Source organism: Procambarus clarkii, chromosome 39 (genome assembly GCF_040958095.1).
Source record: "Procambarus clarkii isolate CNS0578487 chromosome 39, FALCON_Pclarkii_2.0, whole genome shotgun sequence".
In the NCBI taxonomy this organism is placed as follows: domain Eukaryota; kingdom Metazoa; phylum Arthropoda; class Malacostraca; order Decapoda; family Cambaridae; genus Procambarus; species Procambarus clarkii.
The window spans coordinates 31107440-31135121 of NC_091188.1; the positions used below are offsets into that span (position 1 = coordinate 31107440).

The 27682-nt window shown below is 40.8% G+C and overlaps 1 protein-coding gene across 1 annotated transcript in view; it reads left to right on the forward strand.

Moving 5' to 3' along the window:
- The first annotated feature begins 1648 nt into the window (after nt 1-1648).
- The window catches only part of LOC123760432 (uncharacterized), a 51958-nt gene continuing 25924 nt past the window's right edge, over nt 1649-27682 (forward strand). The window contains exons 1-4 of the mRNA XM_069338168.1: nt 1649-1655; nt 2059-2282; nt 2992-3127; nt 6486-6661. Coding sequence (XP_069194269.1) covers nt 1649-1655; nt 2059-2282; nt 2992-3127; nt 6486-6661 — 543 coding nt within the window. The remainder of the gene's footprint in view (nt 1656-2058; nt 2283-2991; nt 3128-6485; nt 6662-27682) is intronic.

A 27682-nucleotide genomic window follows, 5' to 3' on the forward strand; every position in this document is an offset into this window, starting at 1 on the left:
AGCACACATGTCACACAGCACTTACTTGCTCCGTGACAATACCCCAAGGAGGATTGACTGGGAACCAGTTGACAACTGTTCGCCTCCCTCTTCCCCCCAGCTGCATCTATTGGGTTCTAACGAGTAAACCGATAATGTATCTTGTTCCAAGGGGTAAACTTGGGAGTGTACACAAGGTTTACCATGCCCTATGGGGGCAGGGAAACCTCTCAGCCTAGTAGCATCAAAGTGTGGGGTAGTCTTAAGGAGTGAATACGTCAGCTAATGTACTCTTCAAGAGTGAATACGTCAGCTAATGTACTCTTCAAGAGTGAATACGTCAGCTAATGTACTCTTCAAGAGTGAATACGTCAGCTAATGTACTCTTCAAGAGTGAATACGTCAACTAATGTACTCTTCAAGAGTGAATACGTCAACTAATGTACGCTTCAGGAGTGAATACGTCAACTAATGTACTCTTCAAGACTGAATACGTCAACTAATGTACTCTTCAAGAGTGAATACGTCAACTAATGTACTCTTCAAGAGTGAATACGTCAACTAATGTACTCTTCAAGAGTGAATACGTCAACTAATGTACTCTTCAAGACTGAATACGTCAACTAATGTACTCTTCAAGAGTGAATACGTCAACTAATGTACTCTTCAAGACTGAATACGTCAACTAATGTACTCTTCAAGAGTGAATACGTCAACTAATGTACTTTTCAAGAGTGAATACGTCAACTAATGTACGCTTCAAGAGTGAATACGTCAACTAATGTACTCTTCAAGACTGAATACGTCAACTAACGTACTCTTCAAGACTGAATACGTCAACTAACGTGCTCTTCAAGAGTGAATACGTCAACTAACGTAATCTTCAAGACTGAATACGTCAACTAATGTACTCTTCAAGACTGAATACGTCAACTAACGTACTCTTCAAGAGTGAATACGTCAACTAATGTACTCTTCAAGAGTGAATACATCAACTAATGTACTCTTCAAGAGTGAATACGTCAACTAATGTACTCTTCAAGAGTAAATACGTCAACTAATGTACTCTTCAAGAGTAAATACGTGAACTAATGTACTCTTCAAGAGTGAATACGTCAACTAATGTACTCTTTAAGACTGAATACGTTAACTAATGTACTCTTCAAAAGTGAATTCGGCAAATTATGTACTCTTCAAGAGTGAATACGTTAACTAATGTACTCTTCAAAAGTGAATACGTCAAATAATGTACTCTTCAAGAGTGAATACGTTAACTAATGTACTATTCAAAAGTTAATACGTCAAATAATGTACTCTTCAATATTAACCATTACAAAAAATGATCAACAAAACCAGTAGATCAATAATTTTACGCTTTTTAAAAATATAATACAAGAAAAGTTTCAAACTGCCTAGGACACCATTAACTTATTGGAAGTTACTCAAAGCGCATAAAACAGTCGACAATTCTCGCCATTACAGGAACAAAGTTATTATTTATAAATACTCATTCCAAATACTTCAAATTATAAAAAAAAAAAATATATCATATGATTTACTGAAATGTATGTCTCTAAAGATTGTATTAATGCTGTCTATGGACAGTATGTGAGACTGTGTTTTGTATGTAATCTGTATTAAAGTCTCGTTCGTAATGTGTTCTGTAACGATGTGTCGTTAGTGTTTGGTTTGAGCTATCAACCTCTCAATGGTCATTAAGACTACCGCAATAGTTTACTGCTGACCAATTAGCAAGTATAGTCTAATAACGAAGTTGTTCAGGATCTAATGTAAACCCACAAATGTGTGGGTTTACATTAACAGGTGACAACAGTTGTTTTGTGAGGCCATTAATGAAGGTCTCTCTGCACTGATGTCTCCGTTCCATCAGTGCAGGGGGACAGCGTTGACGGCACGGGTAGGATACGAATGAGGCTTTGATCTGTCTAATCTACTGTAGCGAAATCCGTCCAGTACACCCACCCACACACCCTGAGACACACGCACACGTAACTAGAGCCAACCAACACTGCACCTAGACAGGTCAACGCTCTCTAAAACTCACTAGTAATCCTGCAGAGGTGAGACCATACGACAAGACGGTGGAGATCACGGAGCTGGAGGTGCCAGAGTCGCCCCGGGCCGGAGACGACGTCACCCTCACCTGTCGCTTCAAGCTGCACGGCAGCGGACACAACCTCTACACCGTCAACTGGTGGCGGGGCAAGGACCAGTTCTACACCTACAAGGGCACCAACCACGACTCCAAACATGCCTTCACCTTTCGCGGTATACAGGTGAAAGTGAGTAGTGCAACCATGCTTTCTTGCCGACCATGATGTCTTGTAACCATGCTGGCTGACAACCATGCTGGCTGGCTGACAACCATGCTGGCTGACAACCATGCTGTCTTACAACCATGTTGGCTGGCAACCATGCTGTCTTACAACCATGTTGGCTGGAAACCATGCTGTCTTACAACCATGCTCTCTTACAACCATGTTGGCTTGAAACCATGCTGTCTTACAACCATGTTGGCTTGAAACCATGCTGTCTTACAACCACGTTGGCTGGCAACCGTGATGTCTTACAACCATACTGTCTAGAAACTCCCTATAATCCTCCATTGAAGCGACGACACTCCCTATAATCCTCCATTGAGGCGACGACACTCTCTGCAAACCATCACATATCGACCACATTAGGCGACTACACCCGTTAATCAAACAATAAGTTAAGAAAATACTCAGAATCTTATATATTGTTAGATAACGAGATCTGATCTCATTCCATTGCTTGCGGGGATCGCTTTCACGAAACTAATGTTTAATGTTTTGATAACACTCAATATCGCTATTATTATTTTGTTCCCAATGTTTTGTTAGATGTCAGGTCATGTATTTTTAAACAGAAATTGAATGAATATGTTTAATAGATAAGGCACATGTTCCTTTGTCAATAGTTTTGATATACTGCCTCTCATTCTCTCTCTCTCTCTCTCTGTCTCACTAGAAGGAGGAGTCGACGCGGGAGTCAGTTGTACTCAAGAATGTATCTGAAGACACTTCAGGGGTCTTCAAGTGTGAGGTGATGGGTGAGGGTCCCTCCTTCAGGACAGCTGTCGAGACCAAGGTCATGAATGTCATAGGTGAGTGATGGGGGATGGAAAGGGGAGGGGGATATAGGGATGGAAAAGGTGATGGTATAATGGAAGGAAAAGTATATTAAAACAAATCAACCAAGAAATACGGCGCACACGACCAAACGTGTTAAAGTAGAATTATATACTTTAACAATTATATACTGCAAAATACCCACATGACCAATGGGAACACTGTTGTATAACATTATCTTAAGAACAAAATCTCTTAATTTAAGACAATATGGCACAAAATAGGCCCAGTTGGCCCTCTTCTCTAACATTGCAACATAAAATGCAATTGCTAAAAGGTGACCGCTTCCCCCCCGTCCCCCTGTCAAAAGAAAGAAACTGAATTAATACCAACCCGGCCCCGCACAGTCAAGCAGCCTCTGTCTGTGTACCACTGGAACGACCCAATACAGCAAAATGACCGAGGGACGAGAAGCTCCTATACGGCTGGGAACTGGCCAGTTCCAGAGTCCGGCTCGGCACCGACCTTGACACTCACATACATAGTTGGCATTGTTCATTTAAGCTGGTAGATTGGCACTCAGGGCAGGCCACTCTGTTCTATGGCTATCGTTAAGCTTGGCTCCCCTGTTTCTACGTGTTTATGGAAGTCGGTCTGTACGTTTGTATATAATGGTGTTACTGATCCAGCCGTCTGTCTGTCTGTCTCTGTCTGTCTCTCTTGCTCTGGGAGACGGGGAGGAATAAGGCAGAGAGAAGGGCGTGAGGAAGATGATTGACGTGCAGTAAACAAAGGAAAGTGTGAGCGGGTGTTGTGAGAGTGAGGTGTGTCGGGGAGAGAGTGGAGTGTGTCAGAGACAGAGTGGAGTGTGTCAGAGACAGAGTGGAGTGTGTCAGAGACAGAGTGGAGTGTGTCAGAGACAGAGTGGAGTGTGTCAGAGACAGAGTGGAGTGTGTCAGAGACAGAGTGGAGTGTGTCAGAGACAGAGTGGAGTGTATCAGAGACAGAGTGGAGTGTGTCAGAGAGAGAGAATGGAGTGAGTAGTTAGTGAGAGAATGAAATGTGTCGGAGATATATTGGTGTGTGTCAGAGAGGTGTCAGAGAGAGACAGTGGAGTGTCTCAGAGAGTTGAGTGTATCAGAAAGAGTGGAGAGTATTAGAGAAAGAGTCGAATGTGTATTAAAGAGAGGAAAAATATGTTGTTACTTCAGACAAGGATAAATGTTTGAGATTAGAAACACAGAAACGCATGGGAATAAAGAGATTAATGTGTGCAGTAGTGGAGAGGGGAGTATGTGAGTGGTAGATATGTAGTGGCAGAGATTGGGAGAGAGGAGGGGGATTAAATGAGTGAGGAGAGGCAAGGGGGAATACAGGTATATGAGTGGGAGTTATAGAAGTGTATAGAGTGAGGTATGTACGTGTGAGGTGAGGGGTAGAGTCCGTGGGGTATATGTGCCGGGGTGTTAGTGGGAGGTATAAACTGAGAAAAGACTGAGAGAGAGAGAGAGAGATAGAGATACTGATTGATTGATAGATTAGTTTATTAACAACTGACGTGTCCATGCTCTTACAATGGCACTTAGAAGGCAAGCACTTTCGTTTTGCCTTCTAAGGACAGAGCTAAAGACCTGCTTCACTACTTCAAGTGTTGCAGGTTATTGAGCTCTCAACCACAAATGGTAATTTAGGGGAGGATTTTAAAAATAACATTTCAGAAATGATGATAACCAGCACATATTATTTTTATCTTTCCTCCATAGACAGAATTAGAGAACGCTCACAAAACTTAGTGCACTTTGGGACTCTCAACCACAGAGAGCAATAGATGTTCTTTTCCTAGTTCAAACTATAATTGCATCGCATATTACACAGTTAGTAAAGCTCGGGTACAGCTTCAATATATCAAGTTTTCAAGTATTCAGAAGATATTTACAGAGTTCAGCATATTTCAACCCACGGGAGGGGGCGGAGGCGGAAGTCAGCCAATAAGGGATTTATTCTACGATATAATGTTCAGAACATATTTTTTTGTTACATTTTCACAACGTTGATACTGAAAGAGAGGGATGAGGAGGATTATACAGGTGAGAGGGATATGGTGAGAAGGGGGGGAGGCGACGCTGGAGAAAGGGATGTGTAAAGTGTGATAGGGGTGTATGGGTGTAGAGAAAGGCGTGTGTGGGTGTAGAGAGAGAGAAGGGTGTATGGGTGTAGAGAGAGAGAAGGGTGTATGGGTGTAGAGAGAGAGAAGGGTGTATGGGTGTAGAGAGAGAGAAGGGTGTATGGGTGTAGAGAGAGAGAGAAGGGTGTGTGGGTGTAGAGAAAGGCGTGTGTGGGTGTAGAGAGAGAGAAGGGTGTATGGGTGTAGAGATAGAGAAGGGTATATGGGTGTAGAGAGAGAGAAGGGTGTATGGGTGTAGAGAGAGAGAACGGTGTAGAGAAAGGCGTGTGTGGGTATAGAGAGAGAGAAGGGTGTATGGGTATAGTGAGAGAGAGAAGGGTGTGTGGGTGTAGAGAGAGAAAGGTGTGTGGGTGTAGAGAGAGAAGGTTGTGTGGGTGTAGAGAGAGAGAAGGGTGTGTGAGTGTAGAGAGAGAGAAGAGTGCGTGGGTGTAGAGAGAAGGGTGTGTGTGAGTGTAGGACAAAAAAGGTCCATTGGGTGTTGAGTGGGGTGTGAAGTGATAGAGAAAAGGATGCGAGAGGAGATGAAAGGGACGCTGTAGAGAGGTACAGAATAGTTCATCAATTAACCTCTGACGCTATAATAACAAGATGAACAACAGCACACACACAGTACACCCAAACACGGAGATACTACATTCCAGGATTGACTCCCCATTCATAACCCTTACCTTTTATGTATGTTTTTTTTGTTTTTTTTGGGGGGTGAGGGGGGCGTGAACATCTAATTACACCTAAATAAATCCATCTATCTATAATCTATCCATAAATCCATCAACTTTTATATCTTACCTTGTATGTATGTAACTTACCTGAATAAAAGTTTATTTATTATTATTTATAAATGAATGAACTAGCATTATTATTCATCCCCTGTTGTGTAATCTCCCATGATTATAGCTCAGTGATCTAGACAACCAGCCTTTCATGATAACTATTGAGCGTAGCCTCACCGCTTATTAAGATATTTTAGCAAATTCATTTCGCAAATTAATCAAACACCAAAAGGGCCTCGTTAACGCCCATCTAACTACCAAGAATGCCACTGAAATCTTACTTCAACCATCATTAATGACAGTTTAAAAATCTTGCTGTATAGCCACCTAGCCTTAAATTATCTTACCGAGTCATATGGGTGTCCCCTTAAATCTTAACCCATTCATGCAGAAGGCCTCCTAACCACCTATCCCCCCCAACCTATCCATCCCCAGTGCCGCCGAAGACTGTGGAGGTACACTCCTGGGCCGACCCGGACCCGCCCACCTACCGTGCGGGTGAAACTATCCAGATTAACTGCACGGCTAGAGGCGCCAAGCCCAGAGCTCACATTATGTGGGAGATCAACGGAAGACCGGTGAGTTGTGATGAGTTGGCGGCCATGGTTGTGGTGAGTTGGTGGGCCATGGTTGTGGTGAGTTGGCGGGCCATGGTTGTGGTGAGTTGGCGGGCTATGGTTGTGGTGAGTTGGTGGGCCATGGTTGTGATGAGTTGGTGGGTCATGGTTGTGGTGAGTTGGTGGGTCATGGTTGTGGTGAGTTGGCGGGTCATGGTTGTGGTGAGTTGGCGGCCATGGTTGTGGTGAGTTGGCGGGCCATGGTTGTGGTGAGTTGGCGGGGAATGGTTGTGGTGAGTTGGCGGGCCATGGTTGTGGTGAGTTGGTGGGTCATGGTTGTGGTGAGTTGGCGGGTCATGGTTGTGGTGAGTTGGCGGGTCATGGTTGTGGTGAGTTGGCGGGCCATGGTTGTGGTGAGTTGGCGGGTCATGGTTGCGGTCAGTTGGCGGCCATGGTTGTGGTGAGTTGGCGGGCCATGGTTGTGGTGAGTTGGCGGGGAATGGTTGTGGTGAGTTGGCGGGCCATGGTTGTGGTGAGTTGGCGGGCCATGGTTGTGGTGAGTTGGCGGGCCATGGTTGTGGTGAGTTGGCGGGTCAAGGTTGTGGTGAGTTGGTGGGCCATAGTTGTGGTGAGTTGGTGGGTCATGGTTGTGGCGAGATCGAGAATTTTGCTCCAAAATATGGCTCAAGGGTCGAATTTGGATGTTTGGGATATTTTGAAAACTGAACGGGGGTTTGGCAAAATGTGACCCATCGCTGCTCTCAGTAATTGGCATATTTTCGGTATAAAAAGACGAAATTTCAAACAGCGAATATGTGCAGAGAGACAGAATTTCACTCTAAAATATGCCTCAAGGGTCGAATTTGAGATGCTTGGGATATTTTGAAAACTGCAGGGAGAGTTTGGTCAAAAATGTGATCCGTCGCTGCTCTCAGTAATTGATATATTTTCGGTATAAAAAGTCGTAATTTCAAACGGCGAATACGTGCACAGAGCCAGAGTTTGGCTTCAAAATATGGCTCAAGCGTCGAATTAAGGATGTTTGGGATATTTTGAAAACTTCTGGGAGGGTTTGGGCAAAATGTGATCCATAGCTACTTTCTATCATTGGCATATTTTTGGTATAAATATCGTAATTTTAAACTGCGAATACGGAGAGAGAGGGAAAATTTGGCTCCAAAATATCGCTCAAGGCTCGAATATGGGATGTTTGGGATATGTAGAAAACTGAATGGGGGTTTGGGCAAAATGTGACCCATCGCTTCTCTCAGTAATTGGCATATTTTCGGTATAAAAAAATGAAATTTCATACTGCGAATACGTGCAGAGAGTCACAATTTGGGTCCTACATATGGCTATAGCGCCGAAATTGGGATGCTTGGGATATTTTGAAAACTGCGGGGGAGGGTTTAGGCAAAATGTGACTTATCGCCGCTGTCATTAATTGGCATATTTTCGGTACAAAAAGTCGCAATTTCAAACTGCGAATACGTGCACAGAGCCAGAATTTCGCTCCAAAATATGGCTCAAGGGTCGCATTTGGGATGTTTAGGATATTTTGAAAACGGCATGGGGGGTGGGGGGGGGGGTTTGGGCAGAATATAACCCATCGCCACTCTCATTTATTGGCATATTTTCGGTATAAAAAGTCGTAATTTCAAGCGGCGAATACGTGCACAGAGCCAGAATTTGCTCCAAATTGAGGCTCCAGCGTCGAATTTGGGATGTTTGCTATATTTTGAAAACTGCAGGGAGGGTTTGGGAAAATGTGATGCGTCGCTGCTCCCATTAATTTGCATATTTTCGGTATAAAAAGTGGTAATTTCAAACGGCGAATACGTGCAGAGAGCCAGAATTTGGCTCCAAAATATTGCTCAAGGGTCGAATTTTGGATGTTTGGGATATTTTGAAAACTGCAGGGGGGTTTGGGCTAAATGTGACCTATCGCTGCTCTTAGTAATTGCCATATTTTCGGTATAAAAATTCGTAATTTCAAACTGCGAATACGTGCACAGATCCAGAATTTGGCTCCAAAATATGGCTCAAACGTCGAATTTTGAGTGTTTGGGATATTTTGAAAACTGCAGGGTGGGTTTGGGCAAAATGTGACCATCACCGCTCTCAGTAATTGGCTTATTTGCGGAATAAAATTCGTAATTTCAAACAGCGAATACGTGCAGAGAGACAGAATTTTTCCCCAAAATATGGCTCAAGGGTCGAATTTGAGATGTTTGGGATATTTTGAAAACTCCAGAGGGGTTTGGGCAAAATGTGATCCATCGCCGCTTTCAGTAATTGGCATATTTTCTCTACTAAAAGTCGTAATTTCAATCTGCGAATACGTGCAGAGAGCCATAATTTGGCTCCAAAATATGCCTCAAGGGTCGAATTTGAGATGTTTAGGATATTTTGAAAACTGCAGGGGGTTGTTTGATCAAAATGTGACCCATCGCCGCTCCCAGTAATTGGAATATATTCGGTATAAAATTCGTAATTTCAAAGTGCGAATACGCGCAGAGAGCCAGAATTTGGCTCTAAATATCGCTCAAGGCTCAAATCTGGGATGTTTGGGATATTTTGAAAACTGCCGGGGTGTTTGGGGAAAACGTGACCCATCGCAGTTCTCAGAAATTGGCATATTTTCGGTATAAAAATCGTAATTTCAAACTGCGAATACGTGCAGAGAGCGAAAATTTTCTCCAAAATATGGCACAAGGCTCGAATTTGGGATGTTTGGGATATTTTGAAAACTGAAAGGGGGTTTGGGCAAAAAGTGTCCCATCGCCGCTCTCAGTAATTGGCATATTTTCGGTATAAAAAAACGAAATTTCAAACTTCGAATACGTGCACAGAGCCAGAATTCGGCTCCTACATATGGCTCAAGCGCCGAATTTGGGATGTTTGGGATATTTTGAAAACGGCCGGGTAGGGTTTAGGCAAAACTTGACCCACCGCAGCTCTCAGTAATTGGCATATTTTCGGAATAAAATTCGTAATTTCAAACGGCAAATACGTGCAGAGAGCGAGAATTTGGCTCCAAAATATAGCTCAAGCGTCGAAATTGCGAATTTAGGGATATTTTAAAACTGCAGGGAGTGTTTGGTCAAAATGTGAACCATTGGCGCCTATAGTAATTAGCATATTTTCTGTATAAAAAGTAGTATTTTCAAACTGGGAATACGTGCAGAGAGCCAGAATTTGGCTCCACAATATAGCTCAAGCGTCGAATTTGGGATGTTTGGGATATTTTGAAAACTGCTGGGGGGTGTTTGGGCAAAATGTGAATTATCGCCGCTGTCATTAATTGGCATATTTTCGGTATAAAAAGTCGTATTTTCAAACTGCGAATACGTGCCGAGATCGAGAATTTGGCTCCAAAATATTGCTCAAGGGTCGAATTTGGATGTTTGGGATATTTTGAAAACTGAACGGGGGTTTGGGCAAAATGTGACCATTTGCTGCTCTCAGTAATTGGCATATTTTCGGTATAAAAAAACGAAATTTCAAACAGCGAATACGTGCAGAGAGACAGAATTTTGCTCCAAAATATGCCTCAAGGGTCGAATTTGAGATGTTTGGGATATTTTAAAAACTGCAGGGGGGGTTTGGGCAAAATGTGACCCATCGCTGCTCCCAGTAATTAGAATATATTCGGTATAAAATTCGTAATTTCAAACTGTGAATACGTGCAGAGAGCCTGGATTTGGCTCTAAATATGGCTCAAGGCTCGAATTTGGGATGTTTGGGATATTTTGAAAACTGCCGGGGAGGGTTTCGGCAAAAATTGACCCATCGCAGCTCTCAGTATTTTACATATTTTTGGTATAAAAAGTCGTAATTTCAAACGGCGAATACGTGCAGAGAGCCATAATGTGTTCCAAATTGTGGCTCCAGCGTCGAATTTGGATGTTTGGGATATTTTGAAAATTTGCAGGGAGGGTTTGGGTAAAATGTGATCCGTCGCTGCTCTCAGTAATTTGCACATTTTCTGTATAAAAAGTGGTAATTTCAAACGGCGAATACGTGCAGAGAGGCAGAATTTTGCTCAAAAATATGGCTCAAGCGTCGAATTAAGGATGTTTTGGATATTTTGAAAACTTCTGGGTGGGTTTGGGCAAAATGTGATCCATAGCTACTTTCTGTCATTGGCATATTTTTGGTATAAATATCGTAATTTCAAACTGCGAATACGGAGATAGAGGGAAAATTTGGTTCCAAAATATGGCTCAAGGCTCGAATTTGGGATGTTTGGGATATGTTGAAAACTGAACGGGGGTTTGGGCAAAATGTGACCCATCGCTGCTCTCAGTAATTGGCATATTTTCGGTATAAAAAAACGAAATTTCAAACTGCGAATACGTGCAGAGAGTCAGAATTTGGGTCCTACATAGGGCTCAAGCACCGAAATTGGGATGTTTGGGATATTTTGAAAACTGCCGGGCAGGGTTTAGGCAAAATGTGACTTATCGCCGCTGTCATTAATTGGCATATTTTCGGTACAAAAATTCATAATTTCAAACTGCGAATACGTGCACAGAGCCAGAATTTAGCTCCAAAATATGGCTCAAGGGTCGCATTTGGGATGTTTAGGATATTTTGAAAACTGCTTGGGCAGAATATAACCCATCGCCACTCTCAGTTATTGGCATATTTTCAGCATAAAAATTCGTAATTTCAAACAGCGAATACGTGCAGAGAGACAGAATTTCTTTCTGCAGAAAAAAATGCAGAGGCTGAAGAGAGTGATGCAGAGGCTCAAGAGAGGGATGCAGAGGCTCAACAGAGTGATTCAGAGGCTTACGAGAGTGATGCAGAGGCTTAAGAGAGTGATGCAGAGGCTTAAGAGAGGGATGCAGAGGCTCAAGAGAGGGATGCAGAGGCTGAAGAGAGGGATGCAATGGCATAAGAGAGGGATGCAGAGGCTCAAGTGAGGGATGCAGAGGCGCAAGAGAGGGATGCAGAGGCTTAAAAGAGTGATGCAGAGGCTCAAGAGAGGGATGCAGAGGCTTAAAAGAGTGATACAGAGGCTCAAGAGAGGGATGCAGAGGCTGAAGAGAGTGATGCAGAGGCTCAAGAGAGGGATGCAGAGGCTCATAGGAGGGATGCAGGAGTTCAGGAGAGAGATGCAAAGGCTCATGAAAGGGATGCAGAGGCTTAAGAAAGTGATGCAGAGGCTCAAAAAAGGGATGCAGAGGCTTAAGAGGGTGATGCAGAGGCTCAAGAGAGTGATGCAGAGGCTCAATAGAGGGATACTACATAAAATATTATCAAAATATTGGTAAAAACAAATATATTCACGTGAAGTCACACTACATAAAAAACGTGAACAAAATCGCTCTATTACCATACTTGATGATTTTAACTTCAAATCATAAAGCGAGGTTTCGTATTATTTAGATCCTAGATAAGACATATAAAAATGTTGTTTCCAATACAATTGATAAAAATCAATGTGTTTTTCATTAGAATTGACTAAAATGTTCCTGATTTTCCGTTTATATTACCGATGGAAGATGTACACGTAAAACCGCTCTAATCCGGCTGAAACGTCGATATATGCAATAAAAACAGAACTTCTCGCTTTTTCAATATCTTACTCAGTTTTTTAACGAGAAACAAATAGTTATTTGAAAATAAAGTATTTATTATTAATTTCTAATCAATTATGTGTTTGCATCATTTTTTGTCGTATATATAATGAATTAATAACAATAACTGAAAATTCACAAAAACGTGGAAAAACGGCAAAATATTGCCTAATTCGATGATATTTTGTTTATATCACATAAAGGAAAAGGGGGATGATAAACGTCAAAATATTGCTATATTCGATGATTTTTAGTACGAAACAAAATGCAAGAAAACTTGCTTAAAATGCAATATTATGCGAAATTCTGATATTTAAAGGCCAAATCACATATCGTGATACTACATGAAGTAGTATCGAAATATTGGTAAAAACGAATATATTTACGTACAATCATACTACACGAAAAACGTGAAAAAAATCGCTATATTACCAAATTTGAGGATTTTAACTTCAAATCATAAAGCGAGGTTCCATATTATTTAGATCCTAGAAAAGACATATAAAGATGTTGTTTCCAATACAAATGATAAAAATCAATGTGTTTCATTAAAATACTATAAAATGTTCCTGATTTTCCGTTTATATTACCGATGGAAGATATACACGTAAAACCGCTCTAATCCAGCTGAAACGTCGATATATGCAATAAAAACAGAACTTCTCGCTTTTTCAATATCTTACTCAGTTTTTTAACGAGAAACAAATAGTTGATTGAAAATGAAGTATTTAATGTTAATTTCTAATCAATTATGTGTTTGCATCATTTTTATCGTATATTAATGAATTATTAACAATAAACTGAAAATTCACAAAAACGTGGAAAAACGGCAAAATATTGCCTAATTCGATGGTATTTTGTTTAAATCACTTAAAGGAAAAGGGGGATGATACCTACCCGTAATTAAAGAACCTAAGAAAATCTCTTCTAAACATAAATGGCCATAGCATAAATTGAAATAATTTAAAAGTAAAAATAATCTAAAATGGCCAAATTTTAGGTCTTAAGATATGCTCTCTTAGGCTTCATTTACTCAACATATGTAAAATCCTTGAGTCGTGGAACAAGCAGTTTATATGTTAGGCTTAAAACACTCCCCCTATAACACTCTGTTATAACACTATGTTATAACAATATAACACTATATTATAACACTATGGACCCCCATAAGGTCCAACTAGTGAGTAACTCACTCACCAGGAGGCAAGTAACTCACTATTTACTTCTAGGTGAATAGAGGCATTGGGTGAAAGGAAACGCTACCAACAATTACAACCCTGTCCGACCGGGATTCGAACCCTTGAATCCCCGATTGTGAGACGAGATGGAACAAGTCATTCATTTATGTGTACTCACCTAGGTGTCAGCCTGTAGCCTAACCTGTAACCTAAATTAACCTAAAACTAATGGAGTTAATGACCATATTATTTTTAACCTTTAGATTTATAAATCCATATAAATCCATTTATAAAACCAAAGGTTTATAAAGGGAGGAACAAGGAACAATATAAGGAGCAAGTTTAACTTTTATTTAATATAGTTTATTTTTTAAAATAATTTTCTTTTATATAGTTTACATATAAATATATATGTTATAAATGTATATATATATGTATATATAAGTTATAAAGGTTTATGAACTTTAAAAAAAGGTTGGTTATATTAGGTTAGTTTAGGTTAGTTTAGGTTGGTTAGGTTGGTTAAACCTACGCTAACCTAACAACAGAAAATAAACCTCCCTCCTTCAAAACTGCAGGGTGGGTTTGGGCAAAATGTGACCCATGGCCGCTCTCAGTAATTGGCATATTTTCGGTATAAAGTTCGTAATTTCAAACTGCGAATACGTGCAGAGAGCCAGAATTTGGCATCAAAATATGGCTCAAGCGTCGAATTTGGAGTGTTTGGGATATTTTGAAAACTGCAGGGTGGGTTTAGGCAAAATGTGACCCATCGCTGCTCTCAGTAATTGGCATATTTTCGGTATAAAAAGTCGTTATTTCAAACGGCGAATACGTGCAGAGAGCCAGAATTTGCCTCCAAAATATGGCTCAAGGGTCGTATTTGGGATGTTTGGGATAATTTGAAAACTGCAGGGAGGTTTGGGCAAAATGTGACCAATATGCAGTTTTCAAAATATCAGGAACATCCCAAATTCGACACTTGAACCATATATGGAGCCAAATTCTGGCTCTCTGCACGTATTCGCTGTTTGAAATTACGAATTTTTATACCGAAAATAGGCGAATTACTGAATGCAGCGATGAGTCACATTTTGCCCATCCCTCCCTGCAATTTTCAAAATATCCAAAACATCCCAAATTCGACGCTTTAACAATATTTTGGAGCCAAATTCTCGCTCTCTGCACGTATTCGCAGTTTGAAACTAAGACTTTTTACACCGAATATATGCCAATTACTGGGAGCCGAGATGGTTTACGTTTTGCCCAAATTCCCCCTGCAGTTTTCAAAATATCATAAATATCCCAAATTCGACATTTGAACCATATTTTGGAGCCAAATTCTGGCTCTCTGCACGTATTCGCAGTTTGAAATTACGAATATATCTACAGAAAATATGCCAATTATTGAAAGCGGCAATGGATCACATTTTGCCCAAACCCTCCCTGCAACTTTTAAAATATTCCAAACATCCCAAATTCTACGCTTGAGCCACATTTTGGAGGCAAATTCTGGCTCTCTGCACGTATTCGCCGTTTGAAATTACGATTTTTTAAACCGAAAATATGCTAATTACTGAGAGAGGCGATGAGTCACATTTTGCCTAATCCCGCCCTGCAGTTTTCAAAATACACCAAACACTCCAAATTCGACGCTTGCGCCATATTTTGGAGCCAATTTCTTGCTCTGTGTACCTATTTGCAGTTTCAAATTACGAACTTTATACCGAAAATATGCCAATTACTGAGAGCGACGAAGGATCACATTTAGCCCAAACCCACCCTGCAGTTTTTAAAATATCCCAAAAATCCCAAATTCAGCGCTTGAGCTATATTTTGGAGCCAAATTCTGGCTCTCTACACGTATTCGCCGTTTGGAATTACGACTTTTTTTTACCGAAAATATGCAAATTTCTGAAAGCAGCGATGGGTCACATTTTACCCAAGCACCGCCCCCCCCCCTGCAGTTGTCAAAATATTTCAAACATCCCAAATTCGACGCTTGAGTCATAGTTGGGGGGCAAATTCTAGCTCTCTGCACGAATTCGCAGTATGAAATTACGACTTTTTATGCCGAAAATATGCAAGTTACTGAACGCGGCGATGGAATACATTTTGCCCAAACCCTCCCTGCAGTTTTCAAAACATCCCAAACATACCAAATTCGACGCTTCAGCCAAAATTTGGAACCAAATTCTGGCTCTCTGCACGTATTCGCAGTTTGAAATTACTAATTTTACACCGAAAATATGCCAATTACTGAGAGCAGCGATGGGTCACAGTTTCCGCAAACCCACCCTGCAGTTTTGAAAATATCCCAAACATACCAAATTCGACGCTTGAACCACATTTAGGAGCCAAATTCTGGCTCTCTGCACGAATTCGCAGCTTGAAATTACGACTTTTTATACCGAAAATATGCCAATTACTGAAAGCGGCGAAGGATCACATTTTGCCCAAACCCTCCCTGCAGTTTTCAAAATATCCTAAACATCCGAAATTCGACGCTTGAGCCATATTTTGGAGCCATATTCTGGCTCTCTGCACTTATTTCGCAATTTGAAATTACGACTTTTTATACCAAAAATATGCCAAATACTGAAAACGGCGATGGGTCACATTTTGTCAAAACCCCTCCTTCAGTTTTCAAAATATCCCAAACATCCCAAATTTGACCATTGAGCCATATCTTGGAGCCAAATTCTGGCTCTCTGCACGTATTCGCAGTTTGAAATTACGACTTTTTATACCGCAAATATGCCAATTACTGAACGCGGCGATGAGTCACGTTTTGCCCAACCCCTCCCTGCAGTTTTCAAAATATCCAAAACATCCCAAATTCGACGCTTGAACCATATTTTGGAGCCAAATTCTGGCTCTCTGCACATATTCGCAGTTTGAAGTTACGAATTTTTATACCGAAAATATGCGAATTACTGAAAGCGGCGATGGATCACATTTTGCACAAACCATCCCTGCAGTTTTTAAAATATTCCAAACATCCCAAATTTGACCCTTGAGCCATATTTTGGAGGTAAATTCTGACTCTCTGCACGTATTCGCCGTTTGAAATTACGACATTTTATACCGTAAATAAGCCAATTACTGAGAGCGGCGATGAGTCACATTTTGCCTAAACCCACCCTGCTGTTTTCAAAATATTCCTAACACTCCAAATTCGACGCTTGAACCATATTTTGGAGCCAAATTCTAGCTCTGTGCACGTATTCGCAGTTTGAAATTACGAACTTTATACCGAAAATATGCCAAATACTGAGAGCGGCGATGGATCACATTTTGCCTGAACCCATCCTGCTGTTTTGAAAATATCCGAAACATCCCAAATTCGACGCTTGAGCTATATTTTGGAGCCAAATTCTGGCTCTCAGCTCGTATTCGCAGTGTGAAATTACGACTTTTTATACCGAAAATATGCCAAATACTGAAAGCGGCGATGGGTCACATTTGGCCCAAACTCCCCATGCAATTTTCAAAATATCCCCGAACATCCCAAATTCGACACTTGAGAAATATTTTGGAGCAAAGTTCTGGCTCTCTGCACGTATTCGCAGTTTGAAATTACGACTTTTTATACCGAAAATATGCCAATTACTGAAAGCGGCGAAGGATCACATTTTGCCCAAACCCTCCCTGCAGTTTTCAAAATATCCCAAACATCCGAAATTCGACGCTTGAGCCATATTTTGGAGCCATATTCTGGCTCTCTGCACTTATTTCGCAATTTGAAATTACGAGTTTTTATACAGAAAATATGGCAATTACTGAAAGCACCGATGGATCACATTTTGCCCAAACCCTCCCTGCAGTTTATAAAATATCCTAAACATCCCAAATTTGACGCTTGAGCCATATTTTGGAGCCAAATTCTGGCTCTCTACACGTATTCGCTGTTTATAATTAAGACTTTTTATACGGAAAATATTCAAATTTCTGAGAGCAGCGATGGATCACATTTTGCACAATCCCCCCCTGCAGTTGTCAAAATATTCCAAACATCCCAAATTCAACGCTTGAGCCATATTTTGGAGCCAGATTCTGGCTCTCTGCATGTATTCACTGTATGAAATTACGACATTTTATACGCAAAACATTCCAGTTACTGAAAGCGGCGATGGATCACATTTTGCCCAAACCCTCCCAGCAGTTTTCAAAACATCCCAAACATCCAAAATTCGACGCTTGAGCCAAAATTTTAAGCCAAATTCTGGCTCTCTGCACGTATTCGCAGTTTGAAATTACGACTTTTTATACCGAAAATAAGGCAATTACTGTGAGCGGCGATGGGTCACATTTTGGCCAGATCCTCCCTTCAGTTTTCAAAATATCCCAAACATCCCAAATTCGACGTTTATGCCATATTTTGGAGCCAAATTCTGCCTCTATGCACGTATTTGCATTTTGAAATTACGAATTTTATACAGAAAATATGCCAATTACTGAAAGCGGCGATGGATCACATTTTGCCCAAACCCTCCCTGCAGTTTTCAAAATATCCCAAACATCTCAAATTCGAAACTTGATGCATATTTTGGAGCCAAATTATGGCTCTCTGCATGTATTCGCAGATTGAAATTACGACTTTTTATACCGAATATATGCCTATTACTGAGATCAGCGATGGGTCATATTTTGCCTAAACCATCCCCCCCCCTTCCCCCGGCAGTTTTCAAAATATCACAAACATCCCAAATTCGACGCTTGAGCCATAATTTTGAGCCCAATTCTGGCTCTATTCACATATTTGCAGTTTGAAATTACGAATTTTTATACGGAAAATATGCCAATTACTGAAAGTGGTGATGGATCACATTTTGCCCAAACCCTCCTTTAAGTTTTTAAAATATCCCAAACATCCCAAATTCGACGCTTGAGCCATGTTTTGGAGTCAAATTCTGGCTCTGTTCACGTATTCGCTGTTTGAAATTACGAATTTTTATACCGAAAATATGCCAATTACTGAAAGCGTGCAGAGAGCCAGAATTTGGCTCTAAATATGGCTCAATGCTCGAATTTGGGATGTTTGGGATATTTTGAAAACTGCAGGGAGGGTTTGGGCAAAATGTGATCCATCGCTGCTATCAGTAATTTGCATATTTTCGGTATAAAAATTCGTAATTTCAAACTGGGAATACGTGCAGAGAGCCAGAGTTTGGATCCAAAATATGGCTCAAGCGTCGAGTTTAGGATGTTTGGGATATCCTGAAAACTGCTGAGAGGGTTTGGGCAAAATGTGATCCATAGCTACTTTCTGTCATTGGCATATTTTCGGTATAAAAAGTCGTAATTCCAAACAGCGAATACGTGCAGTGAACAAAAATTTGGCTCTAAAATATGGCACAAGGCTCGAATTTGGGATGTTTGGGATATTTTGAAAACTAGACGGGGGTTTGGGCAAAAAGTGACCCATCGCTCTCTCATATAATTGGTATATTTTCGGTATAAAAACCCGAAATTTCAAACTGCGAATACGTGCAGAGAGCCTGAATTCAGCTCCTACTCCTACTTCTAAAATTTGGCTCAAGCGCCGAATTTGGGATGTTTGGGATATTTTGAAAACTGCCGGCTATGGTTTAAGCAAAATTTGACCCATTGCCGCTCTCAGTAATTGGCATATTTTCTGTATAAAAAGTTGTAATTTCAATCTGCGAATACGTGCAGAGAGCCATAATATGGCTCCAAATAGGCCTCAAGGGTCGAATTTGAGATGTTTGGGATATTTTGAAAACTACTGGGGGGGTTTGAGCAAAATGTGACCCATCGCCGCTCACAGTAATTGGCATATTTTCTGTATAAAATTCGTAATTTCAAACTGCGAATACGTGCAGAGAGCTAGAATTTGGCTCCAAAATATGGCTCAAGGCTCGAATTTGTGATATTTGGGATATTTTGAAAACTGCCGGGGAGAGGTTGGGCAAAAATTGACCCATCTCCGCTCTCAGTAATTGACATATTTTCGGTATAAAAAGTCGTAATTTCAAACGGTGAATACGTGCAGAGCCAGAATTTGGCACCAAATTGTGGCTCCAGCTTCGACTGTGGGATGTTTGGGATATTTTGAAAACTGCAGGGAGGGTTTGGGCAAAATGAGATCCATCGCTGCTCTCAGTAATTGGCATATTTTCGGTATAAAAAGTGGTAATTTCAAACGGGGAATACGTGCAGAGAGCCAGAATTTGGATCCAAATAATGGCTCAAGCGTCGAATTTAGGATGATTGGGATATTCTGAAAACTGTTGGGAGGGTTTGGGCAAAATGTGATCCATAGCTACTTTTTGTCATTGGCATATTTTCGGTATAAAAAGTCGTTTGATATTTTGAAAAGGACTTTTTATACCGAAAATATGCCAATTACTGAGATTAGCGATGGGTCACAATTTGCCCAAACAAAGCTGCAGTATTCATAATATCCCTAACAACCCAAATTCGACCCTTGAGCCATATTTTGGGGCCAAATTCTGGCTCTTTGCACGTATTCGCAGTTTGAAATTACGAAATTTTATACCAAAAATACGCCAATTACTGAGAGAGGCGATGGGTTACATTTTGCACTAACCACTCAGCAGCTTTCAAAATATCCCAAAATCCCAAATTCGACCCTTGAGCCATATATTGGAGGCAAATTCTGGCTCTATGCACGTATTCGCAGTTTGAAATTACGAATTTTATACCGAAAATGTGCCAATTGCTGAGAGCGGCGATGGGTCACATTTTGCCCTCCTATCCTAACCCCCCTGCCGTTTTCGAATATCCCAAACATCTTAAATTCGACCCTTGAGGCATATTTTGGAGGCAAATTAAGGCTCTCTTCACGTATTCGTAGATAGAAATTTCGACTTTTTATACCGAAAATATTCCAATAACTAAGTGGCGATGGGTTACATTTTGCCCAAACTCCCCCCCCCTGCAGTTTTCAAAATATCCTAAACATCTCAAATTCGACCTATGACCCATATTTTCGAGCGAAACTCTCGCTCTCGGCTCGTATTTGCATTTTGAAATTACGATATTTTATACCGAAAATATGCCAATTAATGACAGTGGCGATGGGTCACTTTTTGCCCAAACCCCCGTTCAGTTTTCAAAATATCTCAAACATCCCAAATTCGAGCCGTGTGCCATATTTTGGAGAAAAATTTTTGCTCACTGCACGTATTCGCAGTTTGAAATTACGACTTTATATACCGAAAATATGCCAATGACAGAAAGTAGCTATGGATCACATTTTGCCCAAACCCTCCCAGCTGTTTTCAAAATATCCTAAACATCCTAAATTCGACGCTTGAGCCATATTTTGGATCCAAATTCTGGCTCTCTGCACATATTCGCCGTTTGAAATTACGAATTTTTATACCAAAAATATGTCAATTACTGAGAGCAGCGATGGGTTAATTTTTGCCCAAACCCTCCCCGGAATTTTCAAAGTATCCCAAACATCCCAAATTCGAGCCTTGAGCCATATTTTGGAGCCAAATTCTGGCTCTCTTCACGTATTCGCAGATAGAAATTACGAACTTTTATACCGAAAATATGCCAATAACTGAGAGTGGCGATGGGTGACATTTTGCTCAACCCCCCCCCCCCCCCCTGCAGTTGTCAAAATATCCTAAACATCTCAAATTCGACCCTTGACCCATATTGTGGAGCGAAATTCACGCTCTCTGCACGTATTTGCATTTTGAAATTACGATATTTTATACCGAAAATATGCCAATTACTGAGAGCGGCGATGGGTTAATTTTTGCCCAAACCCTCCTCGGAAGTTTTCAAAATATCCCAAACATCCCAAATTTGAGCCTTGAGCCATATTTTTTAGCCAAATTCTGGCTCTCTTCACGTATTCGCAGATAAAAATTACGACTTTTTATACCGAAAATATGCCAATAACTGAGAGTGGCGATTGGTGACATTTTGCCCAAACCCCCCCCCCCCCTGTAGTTTTCAAAATATCCCTGCTGCTGAGTGGTTAGTGCAAAATGTGACCCATCGCCTCTCTCAGTAATTGGCGTATTTTTGGTATAAAATTTCGTAATTTCAAACTGCGAATACGTGCAAAGAGCCAGAATTTGGCCCCAAAATATGGCTCAAGGGTCGAATTTGGGTTGTTAGGGATATTATGAATACTGCAGCTTTGTTTGGGCAAATTGTGACCCATCGCTAATCTCAGTAATTGGCATATTTTCGGTATAAAAAGTCCTTTTCAAAATATCAAACGACTTTTTATACCGAAAATATGCCAATGACAAAAAGTAGCTATGGATCACATTTTGCCCAAACCCTCCCAACAGTTTTCAGAATATCCCAATCATCCTAAATTCGACGCTTGAGTCATTATTTGGATCCAAATTCTGGCTCTCTGCACGTATTCCCCGTTTGAAATTACCACTTTTTATACCGAAAATATGCCAATTACTGAGAGCAGCGATGGATCTCATTTTGCCCAAACCCTCCCTGCAGTTTTCAAAATATCCCAAACATCCCACAGTCGAAGCTGGAGCCACAATTTGGTGCCAAATTCTGGCTCTGCACGTATTCACCGTTTGAAATTACGACTTTTTATACCGAAAATATGTCAATTACTGAGAGCGGAAAAGTCCCTAATTTCAAACTGCGAATACGTGCAGAGAGTCAGAATTTGGCTCCAAAATAAGGCTCAATGGTCGAATTGGGGATGTTTTGGATATTTTTAAAACAGCATGGGGGTTTGGGCAAAATGTGACTCATCGTCGCTCTTAGTAATTGACATATTTTCGGTATAAAAGTCGTAATTTCAAACTGCGAATGCGTGCAGAGATCCAGAATTTGGCTCCAAAATATGGTTAATCGTTGAACCTGGAATGTTCGGGATATTTTAAAAACTGCAGAGGGAAGGGGTTTGGGCAAAATGTGACCCATCGCCTGTCTCAGTAATTGGCATACTTTCGGAATAAAAATTCGTCATTTCAAACTGCGAATACGTGCAGAGATCTAGAATTTGGCTCCAAAATATGGCTCAAGCGTCGAATTTGGGACGTTTGGGATATTTTGAAAACTGCAGGGAGGGATTGGGTAATATGTGATCCATCGCCACTTTCAGTAATTGGCATAATTTCGGTATAAAAAGTCGTAATTTTACACTGCGAATACGCGAAGAGAGCCAGAATTTGGCTCCGAAATATGGCTCAAGATTCGATTTGGGATGTTTGGGATATTTTGAAAACTGTAGTGTGAGTTTGGGCAAAATATTACCCATCGCCGCTCTCAGTAATTGGCATATTTTCGGTATAAAAAGTCGTAATTTCAAACTGCGAATACCTGCAGTGAGCCAGAATTTGGATCCAAAATATGGTTCAAAGGTCGAATTTGCGATGTTTGGAATATTTTGAAAACTGCTAGGGGGTTTGGGCAAAATGTAACCCATCGCCGTTTTCAATAATTGGCATACTTTCTGTATAAAAAACGTAATTTCAAACTGCGAATACGTGCAGAGAGCCAGAATTTGGCTCCAAAATATGGCTCAAGCGCCGAATTTTAGATATTTGGGATATGTTGAAAACTGCAGGGTGGGTTTGGGCAAAATTTGACCCATCGCCGCTTTCAGTAATTGGCATGTTTTCGGTATAAAAAGTAGTAATTTCAAACAGCGAATACGTGCAGAAAGCCAGAATTTTTCTCCAAAATATAGCTAAAGGGTCGAATTTGGGATGTTTTGGATATTTTGAAAACTGCAGGGGAGTTTGGGCAAAATGTGCCCATCGCCGCTCGACGTAATTGGCATATTTTCGGTATAAAAAGTCGTAATTTGAAACTGCGAATACGTGCAGAGAGCCAGAATATGACTCCAAAATATGGTTCAAGGGAAGGATTTGGGATATTTTGAAAACTGCAGAGGAGTTTGGGCAAAATGTGATCCATCGCAGCTGTCAGTAATTGGCATATTTTCGGTATAAAAATCGTAATTTCAAACTGAGAATACGTGCAGAGAGCCAGAATTTGGCTCAAAAATATGGCTCAAGCGTCGAATTTTGGATATTTGGGATATGTTGAAAACTGCAGGGTGGGTTTGGGCAAAATGTGACCCATCGCCGCTTTCAGTAATTGGCATATTTTCGGTATAAAAAGTAGTAATTTCAAACAGCGAATACGTGCAGAAAGCCAGAATTTTTCTCCAAAATATAGCTAAAGGGTCGAATTTGGGATGTTTTGGATATTTTGAAAACTGCAGGGGAGTTTGGGCAAAATGTGCCCATCGCCGCTCGACGTAATTGGCATATTTTCGGTATAAAAAGTCGTAATATGAAACTGCGAATACGTGCAGAGAGCCAGAATATGACTCCAAAATAAGGCCCAAGGGTCGAAATTGGAATGTTTGTGATATATTTAAAAATTGCAGGAAGGTTTGGGCAAAATGTGACCCATCGCCGCTCTAAGTAATTGGCGTTTTTTCGGAAAAAAGATGTTATTTCAAACTGTGAATGCGTGCAGAAGGCCAGAATTTGGCTCCTAAATATGGCTCAACCGTCGAATTTGGGATAATTGTGGTATTTTGAAAATTGCAGGGGCTGTTTGGGCAAAATGTGAACCATCGCCGCTTTCAGTAATTGGCATTTTTTCGGTATAAAAAGTCGTAATTTCAATCTGCGAATACGTGCAGAGAGACAAAATATGGCTCAAGGGTCGAAATTGGGATGTTTGGGATATTTTGAAAACTGCCGGGGAGGGTTTAGGCAAAATTTGACCCATCGCCGCTCTCAGTAATTGACATATTTTCGGAATAAAATTCGTAATTTCAAACTGAGAATACGTGCAGAGAGCGAGAATTTGGCTCCAAAATATGGGTCAAGCGTCGAAATTGGGAAGTTTGGGATATTTTGAAAACTGCTGGGAGAGTTTGGTCAAAATGTGAACCATCGCCGCCTATATTAAATGGCATATTTTCTGTATGAAAAGTAGTATTTTCAAAATAGGAATACGTGCAGAGAGCCAGAATTTGGCTCCACAATATGGCTCAAGGGTCGAATTTGGGATGTTTGGGATATTTTGAAAACTGCAGGGGAATTTGGGCTAAATGTGATCCATCGCAGCTCTCAGTAATTGGCATATTTTCGGTATAAAAAGTCGTAATTTCAAACTGCGAATACGTGCAGAGAGCCAGAATTTGGCTATTAAAAATGGCTCAAGCGTCGAATTTGGGATGTTTGGGATATTTTGAAAACTGCAGAGGGAGTTTGGGCAAAAATTTGACTTATCGCCGCTGTCATTAATTGGCATATTTTTGGTATAAAAAGTCGTAATTTCAAACTGGGAATACGTGCCGAGAGCGAGAATTTGGCTCCAAAATATTGCTCAAGTGTCGAATTTTGGATGTTTAGGATATTTTGAAAACTGCTGGGGGGGGGGGGGGGGGGCAAAATGTAACCCATCGCCACTCTCAGTTATTGGCATATTTTCGGTATAAAAAGTCGTAATTTCAAACTGCGAATACTTGCACAGATCCAGAATTTGGCTCCAAAATATGGCTCAATCATCGAATTTTGAGTGTTTGGGATATTTTGAAAACTGCAGGGTGGGTTTGGGCAAAATGTGACCATCACCGCTCTCAGTAATTGGCATATTTTCGGTGTAAAAATTCGTAATTTCAAACAGCGAATACGTGCAGAGAGACAGAATTTTTCCACAAAATATGGCTCAAGGGCCGAATTTGAGATGTTAGGGATATTTTGAAAACTCCAGAGGGGTTTGGGCAAAATGTGATCCATCGCCGCTTTCAGTAATTGGCATATTTTCTGTACAAAAATTCGTAATTTCAATCTGCGAATAGGTGCAGAGAGCCATAATTTGGCTCCAAAATATGCCTCAAGGGTCGAATTTGAGATGTTTAGGATATTTTGAAAACTGCAGGGGGGGTTTGGGCAAAATGTGACCGATCGTAGCTCCCAGTAATTGGAATTTATTCGGTACAAAATTCGTAATTTCTAACTTCGAATACGTGCCGAGAGCGAGAACTTGGCTCCAAAATATGGCTCAAGGGTCGAATTTGAGATGTTTAGGATATTTTGAAAACTGCAGGGAGGGTTTTGGCTAAATGTAACCCATCACCAATCTCAGTTATTGGCATATTTTCGGTATAAAAAGCCGTAATTTCAAACTGCGAATACGTGCACAGAGCCAAAATTTTGCTCCAAAATATGGCTCAAGGGTCGAATTTCAGATGTTTGGGATATTTTGAAAACGCCACAGGGGTTTGGGCAATATGTGATCCAACGCCGCTTTCAGTAATTGGCATATTTTCTGTATAAAAATTCGTAATTTCAATTTGCGAATACGTGCAGAGAGTTATAATTTGGCTCCAAAATATGCCTCAAGGGTCGAATTTGAGATGTGTGGGATATTTTGAAAACTGCAGGGGTGGGGATTGGGCAAAATGTGACCCATCGCCGCTCGCAGTAATATACATATATAGGGTATAAAATTCGTAATTTCAAACTGCGAATTCGTGCAGACAGCCAGAATTTGGCTCTAAATATGGCTCAATGCTCGAATTTGGGATGTTTGGGATATTCGGAAAACTGGTGGGAGGGTTAGGGCAAAATGTGATCCATAGCTACTTTCTGTCATTGGCATATTTTCGGTATAAAAAACCGAAATTTCAAACTGCGAATACGTGCAGAGCCAGAATTCGGATCCTACATATGGGTCCAGCGACGAATTTGGGATGTTTGGGATATTTTGAAAAGTGCCGGGGTGGGTTTAGGCAAAATTTAACCCACCGCCGCTCTCAGAAATTGGCATATTTTCCGAATAAAATTCGTAATTTCAAACGGCAAATACGTGCAGAGAGCGAGAATTTGGCTCCAAAATACGGCACAAACGTCGAATTTGGAATGTTTGGGATATTTTGAAAACTGCAATGTGGGTTTGCGCAAAATGTGACCATCACCGCTCTCAGTAATTGGCATATTTTCGGTATAAAAAGTCGTAATTCCAAACAGCGAATACGTGCAAAGAGCCATAATTTGGCTCCAAAGTATGCCTCAAGGGTCGAATTTGGGATGTTTGGGATATTTTGAAAACTGAACGGGGGTTTGGGCAAAATGTGATCCATAGCTACTTTCTGTCATTGGCATATTTTCGGTATAAAAAGTCGTAATTTCAAACTGCGAATACGTGCAGAGAGCGAAAATTTTTCTCCAAAATATGGCACAAGGCTTGAATTTGGGATGTTTGGGATATTTTGAAAACTGAACGGGGGTTTGGGCAAAAAGTGACCCATCGCCACTTTCAGTTATTGGCATATTTTCGGTAGAAAATTATGAAATTTCAAACTGCGAATACGTGCAGAGATCCAAAATTCGGCTCCTACATATGGCTCAAGCGCCGAATTTGGGATGTTTAGGATATTTTGAAAACTGGTGGGGAGGTTTTAATCAAAATTTGACCCACCGCCGCTCACAGTAATTGGAATATTTTCGGAATAAAATTCGTAATTTCAAACGGCAAATACATGCAGAGAGCGAGAATTTGGCTCCAAAAAATGGCTCAAGAGTCCAAATTGGGAAGTTAGGGATATTTTGAAAACTGCAGGGGGGGGGGGGGCAAAATGTAACCCATCGCCACTTTCAGTTATTGGCACATTTTCGGTATAAAAAGTCGTAATTTATATCTGCGAATACGTGAAGAGAGCCATAATTTGGCTCCAAAATATGCCTCAAGGGTCGAATTTGAGTTGTTTGGGATATTTTGAAAACTGCAGGGGGGGTTTGGGCAAAATGTGACCCATCGCCTCTCACAGTAATTGGCATATATTCGGTATAAAATTCGTAATTTCAAACTGCGAATACGTGCAGAGAGCCAGAATTTGGCTCCAAAATATGGCTCAAGGCTTGAATTTGGGATGTTTGGGATATTTTGAAAACTGAACGGGGGTTTGGGCAAAAAGTGACCCATCGCCGCTCTCAGTAATTGGCATATTTTCGGTAGAAAAAAACGAAATTTCAAACTGCGAATACGTGCAGAGAGCCAGAATTCGGCTCCTACATATGGCTCAAGCTTCGAAATTGGGAAGTTAGGGATATTTTGAAAACTGCAGGAAGTGTTTGGTCAAAATGTGAACCATCGCCGCCTATAGAAATTGGCATATTTTCTGTATAAAAAGTAGTATTTTCAAACTGGGAACACGTGCAGAGAGCCAGAATTTGGCTCCACGATATAGCTCAAGGATCGAATTTGGGATGTTTGGGATATTTTGAAAACTGCAGGGGGGTTTGGGTAAAATGTGACTTATCGCCGCTGTCGTTAATTGGCATATTTTT